This window comes from Aythya ferina, assembly GCF_964211825.1.
Source record: "Aythya ferina genome assembly, chromosome: Z".
Classification (NCBI taxonomy): Eukaryota; Metazoa; Chordata; class Aves; order Anseriformes; family Anatidae; genus Aythya; species Aythya ferina.
Window position 1 is genome coordinate 43,998,370 of NC_140299.1, and position 23,101 is coordinate 44,021,470.

At 41.0% G+C, this 23,101-nt stretch overlaps 1 protein-coding gene across 1 annotated transcript; it reads right to left on the bottom strand.

Moving 5' to 3' along the window:
• Window positions 1-731: 731 nt before the first annotated feature.
• LOC311426851 (fructose-1,6-bisphosphatase isozyme 2) lies at window positions 732-22,372 on the bottom strand. The gene is made up of 7 exons (XM_084503567.1): window positions 22,165-22,372; window positions 19,131-19,293; window positions 18,119-18,211; window positions 12,195-12,335; window positions 10,873-11,010; window positions 3,832-3,951; window positions 732-1,404 (listed from the first exon to the last, which is right to left on the bottom strand). Exons 1-7 carry the CDS (start codon window positions 22,335-22,337, stop codon window positions 1,210-1,212), a joined length of 1,023 nt encoding a protein of 340 aa, XP_084359693.1. The 5' UTR covers window positions 22,338-22,372; the 3' UTR covers window positions 732-1,209.
• Window positions 22,373-23,101: the final 729 nt, after the last annotated feature.

Below are 23,101 nucleotides of genomic sequence, written 5' to 3' on the forward strand. Positions count from 1 at the left end.
GCCTGTGTCTTTATGAATAATAGAACATAGTTGTAAGCTTCACAATAGCCACTGGGGTTTCTTGGCAGGAGTATTTTTAACTCCTGTCCATGTACTAATATAGTTCATGGTGAGTTCTTAAGTCTTGTCCAAGTATGGGTGGGGAAGTGGAGCAGGGGTTGAAATGAGCTGATAGGGCAGGAATTGGTTAAGACAAGACAGTCAGACAAATGTCCAGGTGATGACACCAGTAGGAGACAGGAGGGTTATAAAGAAATCAGTATGCCTTATGCTTTAAGTGACCTAAACCTCCATTTTCACTCTCCTATTGCTTAGCATAGTTACACATTTATTTTAATTAATATCTTTTAATTTTATTGCTCAAGGAATGCTTGCTAGTTTCACTGCTGATTCCATATCTCCTTAGGCAGCGTCAATCTGAGTCATGGTAGCAGGGCACTCGTACGAGTTTTCTAGGAGCAGTAAAATAATGTGTGTAAAAGGGCAAATGTAAATCTGAAATGATAACCTTTCAAAGTAAAGGAAAATGGAGGTGTATCAATGGCTTTGTGGTAATAACTGATCTTCTGTTGCAGCGGATTACAGATAAACTGGGAGTGTGTATGATTTGAGTGTCACATTTGCAGCAACTGTTTATTACAAATTGTGCCATTGAGAGTCCCATGTCTGTAAATAATGTCAGGCATTTTCCTGTTCACAGGAAGACTGAAATTCTCTTGCAATATAACTGTTTTTTCATCTTTATTAATTACACAGCACAAGACTTTTGGTCTTCTCAGGGTTGACAAGATAAAGAGCGCCTGCAACAAAACCTCTGAAGAAAAGAAAATCCAGATAGTGGCATTGCAAAGGTTTATATGAAAATCCTGTCTCAAACAATGCCAAAATGTAATGTCAGATCAGATAAGGATACTGATACCATTCCCTTCTTTCTGTTAGTACTATGTAAAGTAAGTAGCTTCTGTTTACTAATTAGGCCTCTGTTTCTACATTTGCATCACATAAAGTTAGAGGATTTTTCCATTTGTCTGCAAGGAGAAATGAAACTTTCATTTTTTCCATCAGCCATTCTCACTATTTCTCTTGCCCTCATTAAGTGGGATTTTCACCAAGAGGTGAGTGTTAAAATGCTAGACTCCACCATCCTGAAAGGTACTGTTTTTACTGTGCACTGAAGACAGATGAGCAAGGTCTGAAGTAGAAAAGCCTTTAGCTGCTCTTCTGGTGTTTCTGTACACAAGCGAGGTACTCTTTAACATCGTCCGGAGAACCGAGAATGAGAGGAACCCTCTGGTGAATACCCTCAGGTTTCACATCCAGCACTGCCTCAGTCCCAGTAGTCGCCATCCCACCTGCCTGCTCGATGATGAAAGCCATAGGGTTGCACTCGTAGAGAAGTCGGAGCTAGAAAGAAAGAGGGAACAAGAAACTGTACTTGAGGATAGTTACATCAGAGGTCTTACCAGAATGTAGCCTGTGATTTGGGCAAATTTTGGACCGAAGTACGAAACTGACTTAAGTAGCAATGTATCTCTCATCAGTCCCTTCTTCTTTCCTCCTTTCACCTCCCTTCTCACTTTCTGTTTTGAGGACAAATGTACTGACCCTGTTCTCAAGCATCAGTGCCATAGTTTCCAAGCTGACATACTGATGTGTATCATCAGTGAAGCTGTATTTTGTCAAAAGAAGCTGTTGGGCCCACAGACATTAGCAAAGCATGAAAGCCAGCTAAGCAAGACAACCATACCAGGAAAGAAAAGCCAAAACGTCTTCCTAGGTATAGGCTTTATTTGTTATCTCAAAGCTTGGGGTAATCACGTTGTGTTTAGTCAGGATATTTTGGAGTTTGAAACTTGATGCTCCCAGTTTCAAATATCAGGTTTTGATTTCAGATCTTCATAAATGTGAACAGATATTAGTGGCTTGAACTCATGCGACTCTGGTTTTGAAAGTAACTGCAGTAATTATTAAAATAAAGTTTTCACTTTTATTATGGAGTCTGTTGACCCCTGATTTCTGTTCATGGCTTTAAAGGTGTTTCCTCTGTTGTGCCTGTGTCACAGTTGAATGCAAACTTATTTAGGATACATGCCAAAATATTATGTGGTTAAAATAATATAGATGACAGCTAGTTATTTTTTAATGGACATTGCCTCTGTAGATTTAGCTGAATATTTCGCTGGCATTCTAAGACATACTTGTGTATTATATATCATGTTACTTCATATTATGCTTAAAAGGCTTTTCATGTGTGCAAAAGACAGAATGTTTTCTGGAAGCACAACAGAATGCAATTATACAGGAAGACAAAGTAAAGGATTGGACAGAGGACTTTGCTACCCATAGTTCCCTTATCACTGTGCTTGTAAACAATCCATGATATACCACAAACATAAATAGCACATATTAACATCATTCTTATCTTTAAAGCCCACCAAAATGCTCTTTCTGCTGCAGGGACTCTACCTGACAGGCAAAGTGGTACCATTAACCCTCATTGTTCTCTATAGTGTATGGCCAACTTTTGAAAGAGCCAGAAGACAGCAGTGGCACCACTGTGGAACCATGTGTTGAGTTTTTTCTTTCTTCACTGTGACTGCATGACAGAAGAAAAGCAGTTTTTCTTCAGGTAATAGTTCAATTGCTGTATCAAATATTGAAATCAAATTTGCCTGGACAGACATTAAGACATTCTTGGTGTGTATTCTGAAGAGTTGTTTTACTCCTCATTTTCCACATCTCTTGGACCTGCTATTCTTCTGATAAATACATGTTCACCAGGACGGAACCAGTCGTCCTCCATCCTTAAAAAGACGTAGACATCAGCGTGTTCTGACTCCAGTGTGAGAGATGGGACAAGTAGTTTTAAGAAAGTAAACTCCTGCACATATCCAACCAAGCATATAAAAACAATTGCACAGAAGGTTTCAACCACGGTGTTGGCCAGAAAGGAGGAAGGTCTTGGAGTCAGAACACTATGACTAATGTATTACACATTGAGCTACTCATTTCTTAAGCATGACCTGCAGGTTAGCTGTAGTCCACAAGTATACTCAGACTGCTTTTAAAATATTTTTGTTGAGAAATTCGATAGTAAGGGCATCGGATGCCACAGGAGAAAAGCTGAGGTTGATGATGGCCCATGGCTCAGCATGTTCATGGAGTCACAACATTGCACTGGGGAGTCACTGCATTCCACTGAACTGCATTGAGCCATGGCATGTTTTGTACAGGTGACCAAATGGGAAATCATATTTTCCCAAAATGTTGGTCTCAGCATGCATAAAACTCACCTTCCACAGACAGAGTTTTTTGGTCAGTTAGTAGAAACCTGTGTTTTCAGGGCTGGTGATAGTAAGCTTAGTACACTTTGGAAACAGTAGACAGGCAAACTCAGATGTCTAGCACTGAACAAAACCCTGACTGTAGTTAAGCATATCCCTTCTGGACTCTAGCTGCTAGTAGAAAGGGTGAAGGTCTCTCTTAGACCAGTGTTTTATCTGCTAGCTGTGCATAGGTATCTCAGTGGGCTTCTATGATACAGCAATGATTTTCTTCAGAAAAAGCCCTTGGGTTTAGTGAAAAATATTGGGGAATTTTTTAACATAAAAACATACGGGAACATTTCTTGCTTCAGTTGGCAAGTGCCTAATTTTCTTGATTAAATTGGATTGTTGACCATCATATCCATTAACAATACTCTCTGGAGATGGGAAAATCATTATCTCTTTATATATCTAAATTATTTCTGTATACCTGCTACTATTTTCTTTACAGGAAAATCAGAGGTATTAAGCTGACTAAGTTTACCAGAGAAGTCAAATGATTTACCTTTCCTTTAGGACTCTTCTGATTAGCAGGATACATGAAGATTCCACCATACATCAATGTACGGTGAACATCAGCAACCATGGAGCCCACATACCTGGCACCATATGGGGAACTGCCATCCTGAAAGACATACAAATGGAGCATTACATCTACCAGGCTAGACAATTGTTAGCACAGGAAAATGTCATTTTGTTATAAGCCAGGTATCTAAGCTACTTAAATCATTTGTTGCATATGGACACTGTAAATGCAAAAACCAGCCTGAAGCTTAGACTTTTGGAAGACTTGGTGATCATCATGAGTTTCTAATATAAGGGCTTTAAAGAGAAACAAACACTCACAATGTGGAAAGCACTTTGCCTGTAATTTGAGTGCACAACAATATTGTATCAACTGCTCACCTGTGAAAAAGCAAGTGGTGAAAAAGTGAGTGAGATCCTCTTGCTGTTATCAGAACAAAGTACCCATTTGATTCCTGATTCTCCGCAAGTCCCTAAGCTGAGGTAAAAGGAAGGATATCACTTTTCACTACACATCCAGGCAGTTCCCAGAGGATACTCAAATTTTTCCCTCTGGCTTTTTTTTTAAAGTTTTGAAGCTGGTTGTAGCATTCATTCTGGGGTTTAGTTTGGGAGATAGTGGGAATTTAATCATGTGGTTGCTCTCAGATTAGAAATTCATATTGCTAAAGGAGAGGTCATTTTGGTGAGAGCAATTAGGGAAGTTTATTAGGCAACCAGTTTCAGGTTTGCTGGTCATAAATATGGTAAGATAGAAGATAGACAAAAACAAAAACAAAAACAAATGAACAAACAAACAAAAAAACAGGTGACTTGCACAAATAGAAGTAATATACACCAAATTAGCTCCACCATGAGAAAAGTGATGCATCACCATACTTTTAAGAAGGGGAGATATACAATACAGATGTAAACTGAAGGAAAGTTTTCTGAGAGCTAATATGCCAAGATGTGTGGTGGTTTTCTGATATCTCTCACTCTGTCTTCAATAAAGCAGGAGTGGAATTTTGGTTTCCCCTAGAAATTGACAAAGACTGAGGCTTCATGCAAATTTAATGTGCATACATATTTGTGTATTGCAATGCTAAAAGTTTGAAAAGACCTCTGCATGTTTTTGCAAGTTTTTTTTTTTTTGTCTGTCTGAATCCATTATCTAATAAAATATCTCAGAATATCTCAGTGCTTTCTACAAGGCTTGCAAGTACTAGTTATAGAGAAACATATAAAGAGAGAACTTGTGTAACAATGCCAGCACCAAGAACATGTCACAAGTCAGCCACCCTTACCAGCAAAATCATGAGGTTAGCTGGGAGAAAAAAAAAAAAAAAAAGAAAAAACAAAAATAAAACGAAAACAAGTGGGAGGGAAAACCACAAGTGGGAGGGAAAACCACAGATAAAGAAAAGCATTTTTCTATTTTGAAATCACTTTATCTAACTGTATTATGCAGCTGTGAATTTTTGATATTTACTCTCATTTAAAATGGGAACAGATTCTCATCAAGTTACACAGCATAATGCAATAAAACACTAGGAACTGGAGTCCTAAGCAACTACATACGAGACTTAGATTTTTGTTACAGCTGGTAGTAAAACTGGACTAGAGAATTGTTCCAGACAGTGTGATATTCCTTGTATTTCTGCTATTTTCTATAATTCTTGCCTGTACAGATGAGGAGAACTATTGAAAATTCACAGAAAGACAACACAAAGTATAAAAGACTTGATGGATAATACACAGACCGGAACTCTTATCTTTTGTTTAGTTTAAACCTAGCTCTTGGTCTTATTACTTCCAGACACAACTGAATAACACTGTCAAGTACTCACTCCCTAAATTTCCATGGTTTTTGCTTAAATAATTATTTAGACTTCCAATGACAGCTTATCAACCTGACAGCTGTTTGCATTTGTGACTTCGCAGCTGTAAAAATCTGAGGTCAAAAAAAAAGCACCTTTAGAGCTGTTAAAGAGAGACCGAAAGTACTTCTGCAGTTTTGGAAAGGATAATTTTCAGGCAAAGCTATTATTATAGTCTAAAACTATCTTAAAAAATACAGACAAATAAATAGTTCTTTTTCCAGTTTCAGAAGGGAGCTCTAAGAAAAGTTCTTTAAACATTAGGAAAAGTCATAGGATATCGGTCACAAGCAGGCCATGAAACAAAGTGCTAAGCACTGCTTTTGTGACATTATCAGACAAGGAGCCTGCGGCACAGTATACTACTTACTGAGCATGAGCCGCACAGCTGAGCCACCTGTGTACAAACCATCAGACATGGGATGTGCTGGATTTCCTGTTCACAAGCAGATGATTTGCACAATTTGTGTGTGTTTGGGTGGTGTAAACTGAAGATAATGAGAGGCCACTGGGAATTTTAATTGCTTCTTACCCTGACATAAATTCAATCTGCTAGAAACATTGCAACTGTGTTACTGAGACTGTGCTGAGAAAGAAGAGAAATTTCTCCATTCCTGTAGATTTATCACTTCAACCACTGACTGAAATAGAATTTTCACTTCCCTTAGTATCCAGCTACCTGCTTAGGAGGGATAAATAATCCTTTTAGTTACTAGAAATGTTCTTGTTTCTCCAGTTTGGTCAGTCATACATTTTTCTTACAGATGAGAAAGTTAATAGGTGTTGCATGCTTATTGGTATATTGCCCAGGCTTTCATCTCAAACAAAAGTGCAGAGCTAGGGAAATTCAACTCAAGTTCTGAAGAGTGCCAAAGAGTGTGCTTGCCCAGTGAGCATTTTGTAGTGTTTTGATGTTAATGAAAGAGTTGGAGAACCTCGATGTTCCCTTCACCTGCATCCATGGTGTTTGAAGAAGCTTGTGCTTGCTCTTGGTTTCACCCTTTGCATTGCTTTACTTAACCCAGGGAAACAAAAGCGACCCATAACAGACAGGTCCTGTGATTTTGTCTCTTCACAGTGTGATGGAAGTCATTTTCTCCCTTACTTATTATACTAATTTCTGAAAGCTATGTTCTTCCTCAGCAGATTGGGACCATGTTTTTCTTGCATAACTATGACGACTGGGAGAGTGAGGGGAAAGAAGTCTTTTCTACAGACTATGGCAGCAAGTCTGCATCCCTCCCTCTATGTACAGTTATGGTGACAAAAGCACAATGCTTTTCTTAGCTTTTTAATGTCACTTGGGCACAGCTGGGCTGACTGGCAGAAGAAAGCTTCCTGCTCTTGATGGCAAGTTTTTGATGGCGTTGCTAAGAGAAGTCTCCATTGCATGGCTCTCGGCCAACAAGCTGCAATAGGACTCAGCTTCTCACACAGCTGTAGGAGGGTCTGGAGCTGTTCTCCTATGAAAACAGACTGAGTGAGTTAGGGCTGTTCAGCCTGGAGAAGAGAAGGCTCTGGGGAGACCTTACAGCAGCCTTCCAGTACCTAAAGGATGCCTACAGGAAAGCTGGGGAGGGACTCCTTGTCAGGGTGTGGAGTGATAGGACAAGGAGTAATGGCTTTAAACTAAAAGATTAGAGGTTTAGATTAGATGTAAGGAAGAAATTCTTTACTCAGATAGGGGACGAGCACTGGCACAGGTTGCCCAGAGAAGCTGTGGATGCTCCATCCCTGGAGGTGCTCAAGGCCAGGCTGGATGGGGCTTTGGGCAGCCTGGTCTGGTGGGAGGTGTCCCTGCCCATGGCAGGGGTTGGAACTGGATAATTTTTAAGGTCCTTTCCAACCCAAGCCATTTTGTGATTCTGTGATTCTAAGATAAAAATGAAATGGAATACCAAAGAATAGAGATGGCCACAGCATGTTTCAGAGTTCTGTCAGTGAACCAGAGCCAGCTGGATGCTAGGGACCTAAGAGGATTACTGGAGGAAATGTTTAGACTAAAATTTGTGCAGAAAAAAAATCTGGCACAATAGTGCCATTATATAGTTCAGGCTGGAGTAAATGTTGTTTTACAGGAAGCCTTACAAATAGCAGCTTGCTCTTCATCTGTTGAAGCAATAAGAGATTTTGGGATGCTTAAAAAAAAAATTACCTTTATGCTGGACCGTAATTCCAGAAGAGCTTTGACTAGAAAAATATTTCCCACCAAGATCTGCATGACAATGGTAAGGGGCTTACAGCTGGTCCGCAGAACTGTAGCACTTTTTCAGTGCTTTTAATTCAGATCTGATGCTTTTTTAGCAGTGGTCCACAAGAAACTTTGAGAGTCAACATGGCTCTGTGGTCCAAACTATCTAGTCTGGGACACTGCTGTTAGATAGTAAGGGAAAATCTCTCCTCTCCACCTAAAAGGCTGATTTTTTATGTTTGGTCATCAGTGACAGTGATACAGATCATGGGATATGCTGTGAGCAATGCTTCACTTGGTCTTCCTGTTTAATGTTTAACTTTTCAATTCTGTTTGGCAATGTTAAGAGAGTCATCTGAACGGCATGTTAACCAAGAACCTCAGGAAGGGGGAAACAGAGTTTGGATCAAAGGAAAAAAAGAATATGATAAAGTGACAAGAAGCTGAATTTGGTGCCTTGTTGCTTGGCTTACAGTGGCCAGAAGGACATAGGGGGCTAAGAGTGGTTCTCCTGGTTGAGAAGGGGCCTTCCATGCCCCACAGGGCAGGAGATGGGGTCAGTCCTCCCTCAGGTCACAGCTGTCCACGTGGTGGACACCCAGCAGGTACTCCCCACTGCCCTATTGCATGCTCCAGATCAGGAGACACGGACCTCAGCTGTGCAGTGCTGTGCTAGGAGCTGCAGGAAGGTGGGAGCACCACCACCGGAGCTGTAGCTGGGCTGCAGCAGGAGCTGAAAGGTTGATAAATATGTCCTACAGATGATGCTAGGAAGCAGGTTTTATGCTATGGGAGAGTGCAACACCTCTCTCTTGTACTCCCTCAGTGTGAATATAATGTCCTTTTTAAATCAAGGAACCTATTTATGCTATTTCCTGAGCTGAAGCTCACAGAATCACAGAATCACAGAATTTCTAGGTTGGAAGAGACCTCAAGGTCATCGAGTCCAACCTCTGACCTACCGCTAACAGTCCCCACTAAACCATTTCCCTAAGCTCTACATCTAAACGTCTTTTGAAGACTTCCAGGGATGGTGACTCCACCACTTCCCTGGGCAGCCTGTTCCAGTGCCTCACAACCCTTTCAGTGAAGAAGTTCTTCCTAACATCTAACCTAAAACTCCCCTGGCTCAACTTAAGCCCATTCCCCCTTGTCCTGTCACCAGGCACGTGGGAGAACAGGCCAACCCCCACCTTGCAAGCTTTCAGATGGGCAGATTTTCTGTGGCCATAACATCAGTGCATTGGCTCTTCTCACACAGACACCACTATGACTTGGAGCAGCAAAGCACTGCTTGGCTTGGTACCCTTGTGAAGTCTTCCCCTGTCCCAAACAGTCTATGCAATACTGTGCTACTTGCTTTAAGGTAATAAAAATATCTTATCCTGACTGGAAGCAGTAGTGCAACAACACTTCCAATAGCTTTTCCCCAAATGCAGCACAGATTTGAAATTAAATAGTGTTTGCAATCTTTTTTTTTTTTTTTTCCCTTTTTCTTTTCTTTTCTGTATGCCTAACCTAATGATTTGGTGAATCACATGATAGAGCTGTCCTCACAGAGCCTGTGGTGAAACATCTCTGCCTGGTCTTTCCATGGAGTGTTTGAAATCTCTTTAGCCTTATCATCTCTGCCTGAGGTTGATTATTTGCTGAAGGTTTTGCTTTCTTTATTTTTAAAACACTTGAGTGGTTTGAAAAAACACAAAGAGACCTGTTGTCAGTGCATTACACCAAATACATAGCTCAGCATAATGTGAGCAGAATGAGAAGCACAGATCTTCTCTTTCCCAGATGGGCCAGCTTTCAGGAAGTATGAAAGCCATGTAGTGGGCTTCCACTTCTCTCATAGCTGGTCTGAAACTACACAACGAAATTTCAAGATAATCTCAATGAGCACATACAGGATGCCGTGAAGTGATTCTGTCTGTAGCAGCAATCTGAGTAATATGAGAAAGAGGCTTTGGAAAGAGATCGGCATTGCCACTACAGCGATGTGGTGAATTCTGATTTTCAGACCAGGAGGAGCTTCTCACAGAACGATGGCTTGAAATCTTACTCATTACATTTCCATTCTACAGCACTCTGAAGTTTTCTACTGGATACATTGTTTTTTGCGTAAGTGCTGTGCAAGTATTTTTGACAGGTAATACCTTTAAAAAATAATCTCATGGGCTTTTCTAGCAGGAAAGCATGAAAACCATCTTCCAGGCCAAGTTCAGTCCTGAGCAGTTACACTTCTCCATATTTTGTTATGACTTACTGGTCACATAACTACGCTTTCCAGGGAGCGTCTATATTTCCACACTGAGAGCTTGTGCTGTGTCCTCCTAGCCCTGACTGCAGGCCGTACCAAGCTGCTTATTCTCACAAGAAAAGTCATCAGACACAGGATGTTCCCAGCTCTGTCTCTCTGGAGGAAACAGTGTAATCCTCTTAACAATAGAAGGTGGTGAAATTGTGCCTCACACCCTTTTATTTTTTTCATCCTATGGGTGGTTTCATGGTCCATATGATGCAAATAGACTGTGCAAGAGTTATGCCATATTTCTCAGCTGTGAGCATGTACAGGAATATGATGGAGGTGCCACCCAGATCCCTGGAAGCACCTATGGGGCAGTAAGTGGAATCTAGCCCCAAATGCCCAGCTGCACAAATGACTGAGCTTCATATTCAGATATGCTAGAAAACATGGGTATACCTCTTTCTATATACCCACATTCTGCTTGCATGGTTTCAGAGTATTTATTTCCTCCACACAGTGGTGAACAAAGCTATGAATTTATTTAGCAAAGTCTAAGTTATAAAAGATATCATGCACTGGAATCCAGCGCATGAGAGGCATACCCACAGCACCAAAATGTTACACAGAACTGGATTCAGAGATGCCTTCAAAACCCTTCCCATTAGCCTGGGCACTGTAGAAGGTAGTGCTTACCAGTGAACACTGGATACAGTGCTAATATTCTCTTACCTCAGGAAATTTCTTCTTTTGCAAGTATTCTGTCATTGCAGGATCAAAATACTTTGCATAACCTTCATTGAGACTGTAAACCTTCCCTTTCTTCTTGATTTTAACATCTCTATCCACCAAAATAAATTCACCGAGACCCTGCAGAAGAACAGAGAAGAACAGTTATTAGCAGGCACCAGAATGCTTTGTTGACTTCCCATAACAGTTGTAACACCAGAGATGGCAGAAATGCTAGCACAGCTTGGTCTTTTCAGCACCAGTCTTGTGTATAACTTCACAGTATTCAAACAGCAGAAAGCACAGAATCTGTGTTAAATTCATGAAAACTTGTTACATTGGTAGCATAAACAAAAAGCAGTTTGCCTTCAATAGTTAGCGTCTCTAATGAACACCAGTCAACGCTGAAAGCAGATTGTGGATCTTTGTGTCCACAAATCGTGAGGTTATAAATGAAGAAATTACTTTTTATTTTTTTAAACTCTTCTTGACTGTCTTGACTAAACATCTTAAAGTGAATACCATCATATCCTTGTATGCACTGCTGTCAGCAGTTGCAGTGTGACATCCACCTTCCCCCTTCTGTCTCTGACCAGATCAGTTTGGATCACAGTTCTTCCAGCCTGGAGAAAGCTTGTTTAAAAAGATTAAAAGGTGCTTGGGCAATAATGCACCCTTTTATTAAAAGCAACTTATATTATTGGCTAAATTTCATGCTGGTTTCTCAAACGATCAGCCTCCTTCTCACATTCCTCCAGTAACACTTGGCAGGCTCCTGGGCTGAGCTTTGATGAGCAGCAAAAGTCTGGTTGTGTGGGAACAGTTCTGCTTTTGCAAATTGTTGGGTATGCCGCTTAGAGGACTTCACCACAAAACTAAATCGAACTCAGGAATGATTCTTGCCCCAGGGTAAACACAGAACATGTTGGGGTTCTTTTGCAGATGAGAAGCAAAACCAAGAAAATGGCAGGAATCCTTCAAGTGGAAGCAAAGACACTGTAGTGTCTTTGTAGTATTTTTTTTAAGTGTTTCTCTGTGCAAACCAGCAGCCTGACTTGAATGAATAAGGTCTCAAACACTGTTTAACTTAAGTTCTCACGCACTGGAAAAAAAAAAAAAAGGGAAAAAAAAAGCGACAGAGGCAGTGCAACCAACATACATGATTAAGTGCAAGTAAGATAGCTGTGGGATGCTACAAGATGAGAGTGAAAAAACAATGGCATAGATTGCCAAGACTGCAGAGACAAGAAGTAACAAAAACGAGTAGACCCAAGCATGGAAAGCTCTACAAGACAGTGGCAATGTTTTCAACACTACAACCATACCGGATCAAGCATGAAGCAGTCCACTCCTTGCCCTGTGGAGAGGGCGACCAGTGTAGCGCTGCCATACAAGGCATAGCCTGCAGCAACAATATTGCGTCCAGGCTGCAAAGCATCTTTTTCAGAGGGCTCATCATCTGTTTCCTATGGAAAAAATTAACATTGGACTGAGGGTTAAATACTTATGAGAAACAGTAAAAACAACACTTGAATAATAACTTGGGGGCAGATCTCCCTTTGGTGTCTTACCCAGGCCTTTGAAACTATCAAAGTAGAGACTGCTCTCATTAGTTCAGGGCAAATTTGGTGCAAGCAAATGTGCATGCTGGGACAGGACATGGGAAGTTTGTCATTTCATACATCTCATGTGATCAGTATGATGCCTGCCACAAAACTGATACCGTAGCATTGCAGCCTACTGTATTAAGTCAAGATCATCAGAAATCTGAGACAGAACAGCGCTACTGATTTTCTGTAAATTCAAACATAAACTATCACACTGATACCACTCTGAGGGAATAACTGCGAGGGGAATGCGATAATTAACACTGCACAGCTTGCAAACAAATTGCTTCCAGTAAAGCAGAATAAGAGGGCAGGGGGCATGACGCGGTAGAACCAGAACTGTGCATTGGTCTGTGCTGATGAAGAGATGGGTAACTGAAGTGATATAAGTGTCCATATGCATATAGTAAATGCCTTTGCATATGTAATGCACGTGCATGTGTAGGTATGCACATACAGCTTTGCACAGAACTTGCACATGGTATTTTACTTCAGGCATCTGATCTGGTATTGCATTTCCTTTCAGCAACGGAATTATCACTGAACAAGAATAGCCCAAGCAGACCTGGTACAAATATTTCCAGACAGCTCTGGGGGTGTGTTTCAGCCATAATTTATGAGAGATTAATGAGAGTACTTGGGAAAGCTGGCTCCAACCTGCACTTCTTGGGACTATAAAATGGGGAGGGAATATTAATGCTTCTTAAAAAGTTTGCCATTTGTGGTGGAGATTCTGTGGATGTTTTGAAGTTGGTTCTCTGGCAATTAAAGTGAGAACCCCCCTCAGACACTTTCCTGGGGCCCTGGTTTAGCACCTTATCATTTCAAATTCATCCAGATCCTCAGTAGTTGCATGGGTTTAATGAGATTGAGTAACAGCTAAATAGAAATAGCAGGTCTAGCCCAGAATATCTGTTCCAAAAATGAATAAATAAATAAAAGTCAGTGGAGACTGTTGTGTGTAGGAAATAAAATATTTCATGACTATTGAGTAAATTCTTTAAATGATCAAGAATGCCTTCCAGAGATATTTCCAAAGGAAAACACCCCCACTCTCACCCCCATCCCACCAGAAAAATTCCCTGCTCTGGCAAGAAGCCTTCAGAGTGCCTAAAAGGATCCAGCAAGGTGGAAGGGACAAGATAGGGATCCTGTTCATCATAGGATGCTAACATCTAGAAGAAAGCAGACACGTGAGATATTATAAGTTCTTCTTTCAAGACACAGGAGGACAGTAATTTCACAGCAAAATGTTCTCATTTTCAGCTGAAAGATTTTGGCTGAAAGCATTTGCAACTTTAGTTCACAGAGCTTTTAGCAATATTTTGCTCACAACATTTGTTAAATACTATTTTGTCAAATTCTTCTGTGAAAAAAAAAAAAAAAAAAAAAAAAAAAAAAAAGCTTCCTCTTCATGGAAGCTGAAAAATGACATGTACAAATGTACCCGGTATGCAGTCCCTTAAAATTAATCATTGTATCTCCAAGTGTTTATTCAGAAAGATTATGAGCATACAATGAAGGAAGAGTCATTAAAATTCCTGTTTGTGTACATTGAAGCTATGATAAACATTGATAATTTGCTAGTTGAAGAGTTACTAAACCTCTGCTAAACAATTTTTTAAAGAAAAAACTATTGTATGTTCCATAGCATCTTCTCTTTCAAAACTATGTCCTCATGGCATGTAGATGTCACCACCAAAAGCAATGGTTGTCTATAGTAAACTAATTGTAACATGAAATACAGAAATAAGTATATATTTACACAACGAATTGCAAACTTACTATGTTTTTTTTTCTAACTTTTTGTATGTTTTCCTCATCAAAACAATTTAATTTTGTATAAATACAAAAGAAATGTGTTTTACCAAACATATTCTGTATACAGTACATGTAGCTGCAGGTTACATATGACGTTGATTTAAAATACATTTTTCTAGGGTGCACTTTTCAGGCCTAAAAATGCATTTTCTAGGTTTATATGGCTCAGCAACCATACATTTGTTGACCACTCTGAAAAATAAAACAAAACAAAACAAAAACAAACAAAAAAACCTTTGGATGATGGATAGGTGGGCAGAATTCACTACTTTTCCAATCTTCATTCACAACTATGTTTCCAAAAGGAAGGAAAAAAGTTCAGTCTCTAACAAATGTTTTGCAGAGCTTGCTGGAATGTGAAAAAGCTACTGATCAGCTGGTATTTCATTGTTAACACTGCGGGAGTTTTGCCAAGTGCCATGTACTGTGGGACAAACCAGGGATTTAAGCTGGCTCTGTTAGCTGCTGAATATTTTCACTTCTTTCTGGTGCACAGATGGATTTTCTTTCTATTATATTTTGACTATGAGATGGAAGTAGTGAAATTTCTTTAGAAGTCTTTATGCAAATGACTGAAGTAGGCATTGTCTTCCAAACAGGGGGACTACAGAAAAGTTCTGACAGCTCTGAGACAGCCACTTTAGCCCTTTGTTCTCGCCAAGTAGATGAAAGATGCTCCACAGAGTCTGGCTATAGGGGAACCCTCAGGTGGTACCTGAACCTGAATTTTTTTGCATGTAAGATTTGCCACATGACATGATTTGCCCACATCAGCCCTTTGAGCAGCTCTAGAAAGTCTTGGTTTCCAGGTCTCCATTCATACCATGTGTTTCATGAATATCCATTACTTTTGCTCTGAATCTTTATACCTTCTCCATGGGGGACAACATGAAGTGTATGTGTGTGCATGTGTATGTGTGAGCTGGGTATTGTCCTCATGACAATGGAGGAGGAGGGGAAGAAAATCCATCTGACGCACTGGGTAATGTTACAAATTTAAAACAGAATTCAGCAAAGCAGCAGAGTTTCATTGCATGTATGTTGGCAGCAAATTGACAGTTGTTGAGTCAGCTCAGTGGCATGAAAAATAAAGAGGAATCCAGAGAAAAATTCTTATTATCCCCACATACTGACACCAACTAAGAGAACCTCAGTGGCAGTGACTGTCTAGGTCCTATCCCTTACCCTGGCTTCTGCTGATTCAGTCCCTCAGACACATTTTTCTAACTTTCCTGGTCTTTTTAACAGTAACACACATGCTTCAGAAAATAAAAGCCAGGTTGAAAATGAAATGAAATAAACCTAACTCAGATTTTTTTACTGGTGCTTTTTCTAAAAAACAAATTTAGTGGTTTTTTTTTTTTTTTTTTTTTTTTTTTTTGGCAGGAGGTGATATTACCTGGGGCTGTAATGGTGGCCCTGGATCAGGAGCAACAATAGACAATCATTTTCAGGTTTGAAATGTATTGTCCAAGTCTGGCCTTGGTGGAAAAGTGTTGATTATCCTCAAGCTAATGTTTCAGTTCTGCAGTGCATGCCTTTGGAAATGGAGTTAAGGTGCTGACACAGTGGGAAAATCAGTCAGACAGTCAACTGGGAACTGGAAGGTTCCAAATATCAGACAGATGCCAAGGATCATCCATTGGAATTTGAATTGTTCTAGCTTTTCCAAAACAAGGTTCATGTATTTTGTATGGTTTGAAATAAACTTACATTTTCTTTCTTAGAATCATAGAATCATAGAATATTCCGAGTTGGAAGGGACCCATGAGGGTCATTGAGTCCAACTCCTGGCACCACCCAGGTCTACCCAAAATTTTAGACCATGTGACTAAGTGCATAGTTCTTAAATGATTCTCATTCATTGGGATAAACATCTCACTTGTTTTCCCTTGACACTATCCTGGAGCAATGATTAATAAAGCCCTTATCATTATTTAGTTATTTTGAAGGGTTTTAAGTTAATATTGTTTGGAGTTAACAATGTTGCTAAGAAATTGTCTTATGTGGAAGAAAGGCACATTAATTACCATCTACATTAGAATTAACATTTTTATGTCAAGAATTATCCCAGTGAAAGTCTGTGAATGCCACATTGTTTCTAACATTCCAGGGGAAATTGATAAGTTATTCTTGTAATTGAAGAACTGCACTTCATCCTAGCAGCAGTGTTTTTATTTGGATATGAAGAATTTGTACCAAGGAACATAATTTTCTCTTTCTGAAGTGCTGAAGTATACCCACCCACATGAAAAATGGGGACTTAAAGAGTATTTACAGCAAATATATGAATACATAATAGAACATCAACAGCTACAGAGAGATCAGAAACTGAACTGAAAACTTGAGTGCTTTGAAAGGACTTGAGTTCTTTGGGAAATGTTTCTATTCTGAAGCAGAATCCTAGGGAAGGCTGGGCTGTCCATATCCGCTACATGTCTTAACAGGCGAGCTAAAGATGATAGAGAAATCTGTGCTGTACTTCAACCTGTTATGCTGTATGAATCACACTGAGCATTTGCTTTTATATTAGTGTAACCTTATGCAGTGTAACCTAAACACACTTCTAAACAGAAAGCAAATGTTTGTGACACTGTGCCTACTGTCTCTAATAATAGCAGACAACACAGCTATTGCCCATCTTAAAAGTAGGGAGGTGCTGTAGTATTTTTGGCTGTCTTTACAGGGATAAATGGAACAGCTGGGGGTCCCTTTGCTTACCAGAAAGGCATATGGCATGGGTTGCCTCTATACAGCTAAGCTCTTTTCCCTGAGAAAATCAGGATGTTAGATACACCAGCAGCAGTCCCTCACACCACACACAGGTGTTGTTTCAGACAGCGCTGTTTGGCCCGGGCTGAATCCAGGTGTCACTAACCACAGACACTGTGGACTGCCATATGCCAGCACTTTGCTTGTGCTGTGACCTCGTTCAGACTGAGCTGTGGCTGTTTGGTTTACCAAAATGCATATGCTCGATGATGAGTGTTTCATCTATGAGAAATGCAAAGAAAAGAACTGGCTGGAAAACCATGAGTTAAAAGATGAGAGAGGACTTTAAAAGCATATCTTCATGCATTTGAAGTGTAGTATCTGAGTCTGCAAGTATTTCATTGCAGTCATGAGAACAGCAAATGTTGCTTCAAAATAATGATGGCTGAGGGTCTCCCATAGTCATCTGACTGTGAGCTCAGACATTAAGAAAAACACCAACTGCTGGGAGATTAGCAATCAAGTCACAAGACTTGGCATGACTCTAGCTATTAACGTTTGTTAATTTGCTGCACAGTTGCTGCTCTGTGCAACACCATGGGGGGAAACCTGCTGACCCTGGTGGTTGTAGGTGACTGCTTCCTCCAGCCTCAGGTGGCCTCCATCGTTAGCGTGTGTTTAAACTCCTGTCTGCAACACGCATGGAAACTCATACCAGGAGGTCACCACAACTCTAGTCATGATAGGGTCTGGTCAGCTTCTGGGAAGCCCAGCAGTGATACCATGACACACCCCGGCTCTCCTACAGCAAGGAAAACTGCACTGAAGTAGCTGACCAGCTGCCTGATGGTGGTTTTATCTAAATGCTTGTGTGTCTGGGGTAAGGAAGTGATGCCACCTAGCAAGGGCCAAGTGCACACTCCCTGGGACTTTGGGAAGCTTTTAGCACAGGTGAATCTCAAGTGTTACCTCTTCTACTCTTTCTAAGGCTCTGCTGAGCCCAAAGACACTTGGAGGACCTACAAAAGAAACTAAGCAAGCCAATACACCCAAGCCATTTTGCTTTCACCAAGCAAACTTTGCCAAGTGTGCTTTGTTTGTCCTCTTACCTTTTTGTAGATAGCAAATATGGTTCCTATTGGTGCCAAGCAGTCTATATTGGATGAGCCATCAAGGGGGTCGAAGCATACCACGTATTTACCCTGAAACAGAAGTGGCAAGAAGTGGAAGCGTTAAATGATATGTTGTCTCCTGGTAGTTTCCTTTCACCTGGTGAGCCCTGTGTTTTTGTGGCTGTGTGTAGCCCCTCGAGCGCACGTGGTGCAGCTCGCCGGAGGAGGCTGCGCTGCTGACCCAGCTGGCCCTGCAGTGCAGCATGTTTCCCCTGGCCCTGCAGTACAACATGTTTCCCCACCAGAGAAACAGGAGAGGGCACGTTTCTGCTGACAGCACTAACGCTGATGGCAGAAAGGAGAAGTCCTCTGCATCCAAGTGGTGTAAGACATCTAAAAGCAAAAGGTTCAACTGTTCTGGAGGCCAGCATCTTGCTCAAGTACATGTGTTTTGTTTTGTCACACTCAGAACCAGGACTTACTGATACTGTGAGTTTGAGGGCAGAAGAAAAACATCATGGGGAAAGGGGAGGTTACATCGGTGTGAGCAGTGTCCCTGCAACAGGATCCCCTCCTGGGGAACCCTGATGAAGCAGTCAGGTGTTTCCTCCGGCTGTGTAATGCAAAACCCAGTTCTGCCAGCCTCTCAGCTCATTTTATCTTGCCTACATATTAATGTAATCCGAACCCCTCACCCCAGTGGCCAGGGAGTGTAATAGTACACTTACATCTGGGAGCTGGGGTGTGCTAACAAGCTCCGAAATAATTATTTCCCCCCCCTTCGCCAAACTTTTAATACTAATTTTTGCCCTCCGCATCTCCTTTAGCTGTTGAAAACAGGCCATCCGCCTCAGTTATTAATCAAAACAATTCAGTAATGGCGCAAATTTTCCGAGCTCCCTCGGGTTAGCTCGGGGACGATTTGGGGACCCGGGTTTTCATGCCTGAAACGCGAGTGCCCCCTGCTGCTGCCTGCGCCGACACCCCCGGAGGCAGGAGCTGCACCGACCCGCTTGTCCTTGGGGGTGATGAGCGCCTCCTTGTTCTCCTCCGTGACCAGGACGCAGGTGCTGTAGGAGGACTGCAGCATGTTGATCACCAGGTCGTTGGACAGCACGTCCAGCTTCTTCACCTCGTCACCCGTCACGTTCACGGTGCCAGCTATGCCAAACCTGGGGAAAAAAAATTAAAAAATAAATGCTAATTAAAAAATAATAATAATCAAGAAACCTGGGATAGTGAGGGGACCTTTTAGAAAAACACAAGCTAGGTATTCCTTCCTTTCATCTTCCCCCACACCTTTAAACTTGGATTAAAACATTGGGATGCATTAGGAGGTGTTTGCTGCTGCTGGAAAAGAAAAGCATTCAGGAGCAAGGGAAGGAGCAGTGGCATCTTTCTGGGGCTCCATTAGGGTCCTTTTCCTCCTGTTTGGATGCTCTCCAAGACTCCTCCCAGGAGCAGAGCCTGCAGCCCATCTGGCAGGTGCCAGGCTTTGCCAGCAGCCCCAGGAGGCACCCAGAAGTGGCTTTGGGGAAGGAGAAGGGACACACACTTTCTGTGTCATCTGCTGCTGGAACAGCTCGTACAGCTGCTCAGAGCACCATGAGAATCCCCTCAGCCCCCAGCCACCCCAAAATCAGAAGCTTTGAAGACAGCCCCTGATATTTCCATATGCTAAACTGCTCCTCTGGATTTTATTCAGATTAATTTATTTGGTGATCCTCAGCTGGGTTACAGTGATGCTTCTATTCTATATTTTGATTTTGGTAGCACATTAATTATGTAGTACATAGTAATACATATATCTGAAATTTCCAGTTGAGGAAGAACTATTTTGACCTGACATGTGTGGTCAGGGCATATATAGGGCATATATGGAAAAACAGAAAGGACAGAAAGGGGGACAACTAAATGATCCCTGTTGTGTTCATCAGCAGCAGGCCTGACTTTTGGGGACATGTCTTTTCTCTTATTCAAAGCTAAGATCTGCCTGAGCTTTTCAGAAGTATTGAGTTTTTCAGGTATTTGCATTTTCGAGTGCCAGGTTTAATATGCTGGAAAAGAATGTGATTTTTAGGGCACGTTAAACATCCAATCTCCAGTTAGCGTGTTTCCAGGCAGGTCTCCAACCCAAATTTATTTTTTATTTTGTTAAGCCATTCTTCACGTTTGAATGGCAAATTTGTTAAAAATTCACACTGCACTATAAACCATCAAAGAAGTTACTTCGCATTCTCCTATTTGGAGAAGCCAGAAAAATCTCTAGCTGCATTTTTCTGTTTAATGATAAGGTCCCAGCTCTTGCTCATGGGAAGAAGGCATAAGTGCAGACGGATGCAAGCCAATCATCATGGTTGAAAGCTTGCCACAGGAATCTCCAAAATTTCATGGTTTCAGCAGCAGTTTGAACAGTACAGGTTACTTATTTGTGTGTTTGGATATTTTAGATATTTCTTGGTCATTATCTTATATATATATATATATAATATTATATATCATACACACATATATAATATTATATATCTTATACATATATACACACTATATATATCTTATATATAAAAATATATATATTACACATTATATTATATTATATTATATTATATTATATTATATTATATATATATATATGGTAGAAAAAGATGTTTACTCCTTAAGATAATGGGTGTATTCCTTCTGAAGGGAAGATTCATGTAGCACTGAGGCAGTAGTAGTGTCTTGTAGGCAAGGTGACTATTCCACCTCCAGTCTATTAAGCAGTAGTTCTCCCCACTTATGAAATAAATCAGAAGTTGTATATTGAAAGATAAAAAATAAGTACCTGTAACATTTCCTCTAAAACAGGAAGAAAAAACAGCTCAGCTTTACCTCATAACTACAAAGTACAACTTAACAGTTAGGGCATAGGAACATGAGGCTGCTGCTAACTTTGGGTACGACTCTCTACAAATTACAGTCCACACCTGTAAAGTGAGTATGGTAGTACTGAGACATTGAATTTGTGATTGGAAAAGATCATTGAGGGTTTGACCAAATAGGCAGCAGAAGCACACACACGAAAAAAAAAAAAAAAAAAAAAAAAAAAAAAACAACAACAACAACAACAAAAAGCAAACAAACAAACAACAACAACAAAACAGGGTGTTAAAGCATTTCAGTGTTTCCACAGGATGAAAAAAAAATAATAATTATTATTTTCTTCTACAAATGCATGCATATGTACATGCACAGGAATGTGCACAGACATACTTTAATACATAAATAACAACTGTATATTTAAATGCATAATTTTATTAGGAATTTCCAGCTCCCTGAGCTGCTTCTGATAGATTACCCTTAAAAGATCACCATTAAAAGGCTGATAGTGATTTTTTTTTTTTTTTTTTTAATCTGGCTGAGTGAAGAACAGCTCAAGTCATTCCAGGATTAGCTAAGGTAAATTTTTACTTTCCAAACCACTACATGACAAATTATTTTGCTTTTCATATAAGACCTTTTAAGTCTCCCCATCTGTAACACTGACACTGGTTGAGGAGGGAGGGGTAAATGTACCTATGCATGATAGCATATGCCATTTCTTGCAGGGTTGTTGCTTCAGAGCATGACTTACACTGCAGTCAGGCAGAACATCAGCTTCCCAAGGCAAGCCAAGATCTGTTTGCACCACTCAGCACTGTGGTTGGCAGTTAGCAGAAAATATCATGGTGCATTTTCCTTCAGATTCACAGTAAATTTAAAAATACATCAGTATCAACCTTTATGAGGTATAATGAGGTGAATGGCACCCTGAAGTCCTGACTCATGTTTTAGCAGTAAAATATTGCAGAACAGCAGCTTGCCTAAGCTTCTACCTAGTGTTCAATACTGGAGTGCTCCTGAGAGATCTCCACTTCCCGCTCCTGGCAACCCATGCCCTGACCTCCGCCTGCCTGCAGCCTCTTGCAATGCAGTTAAACATCCCTACCCTCTTCCCAGCCTTGCAATGCAAGCAGGAGCCTCTCCACCTCCTCGTCCTCCCCATACGTCTCAGCAGGACTCACATGTGGGCAAGGCCCGCCTTTCTGACTGCGGAGGAAATGGCCTTTATGGCAGTCAGCATGGAGTTGAGCAGCTGTGTCAGCTCCCCGGTGGCTCCTTTGACTCGCCGTCCCTTTTCCATGACAAACCGCGTGAGGGTCAGCATATCTGTTTCGAAGGGGGTTTTGTCGGACATTTTTTCTGGGTACCAATGTCCCTATCCTCTCGGCTGGGTTGGGTGCTTTCTTGCTGTGTTGAGATGCGGGGCAGCTGTTTTATTTTGAGGGGAAGCTACTGGCTGCACTGCCAGCCAGAGTTTATTAAAATGCTTCCAGGACCATGTGATGGGGTGCTCAGAATAGCTGCTCACGGACTGGCTCTACGGCTCCTCCGGGATGCAGGAAGGGAGCCCGGGACAGGGAGCATGGCTGAGAGAGCAGAGCTGCCTCTCCGCTGCCCTGCCCACAGCTACAATTCCTGGTGCCCAGATCTATCAACACACCCTCATGGTACATTAGGCTGCTTTTAATGCAAAGCTCTTGCTTAGCCACGTGGCTGAAAACTGCTTTCCCAGAGCCACTGCTCAGCAGCAGGCTCAACATCACAAAGTGTGAAAAGCGATGCACAATTTGCAGCTGCTCTGCATCTCAAGCGAGAAGACTATTTAACCACCTAATACAGTGGTGTGGAGGTTAATTCAACAACCACAGAAAATATTTCAGCCAGGGCCAGGCCTTGTCTACACCAAAATTTTTTGCATGATGACTTACAAAATGAGTGCACTGAGCATCAAGGCAGGCATCTATTAAAGATGCTTTATATTGCTGCTGCAAACCCATTTTAATAACTTCATTCCCAGTCTGGGCTACTTGTAATATTATACTGTTTGCATAGAAAAGTACTTGTTGAGCTATGGCTTGATTGCTTACGAAGTAATTAACCCTTCAATAATCTACAAAT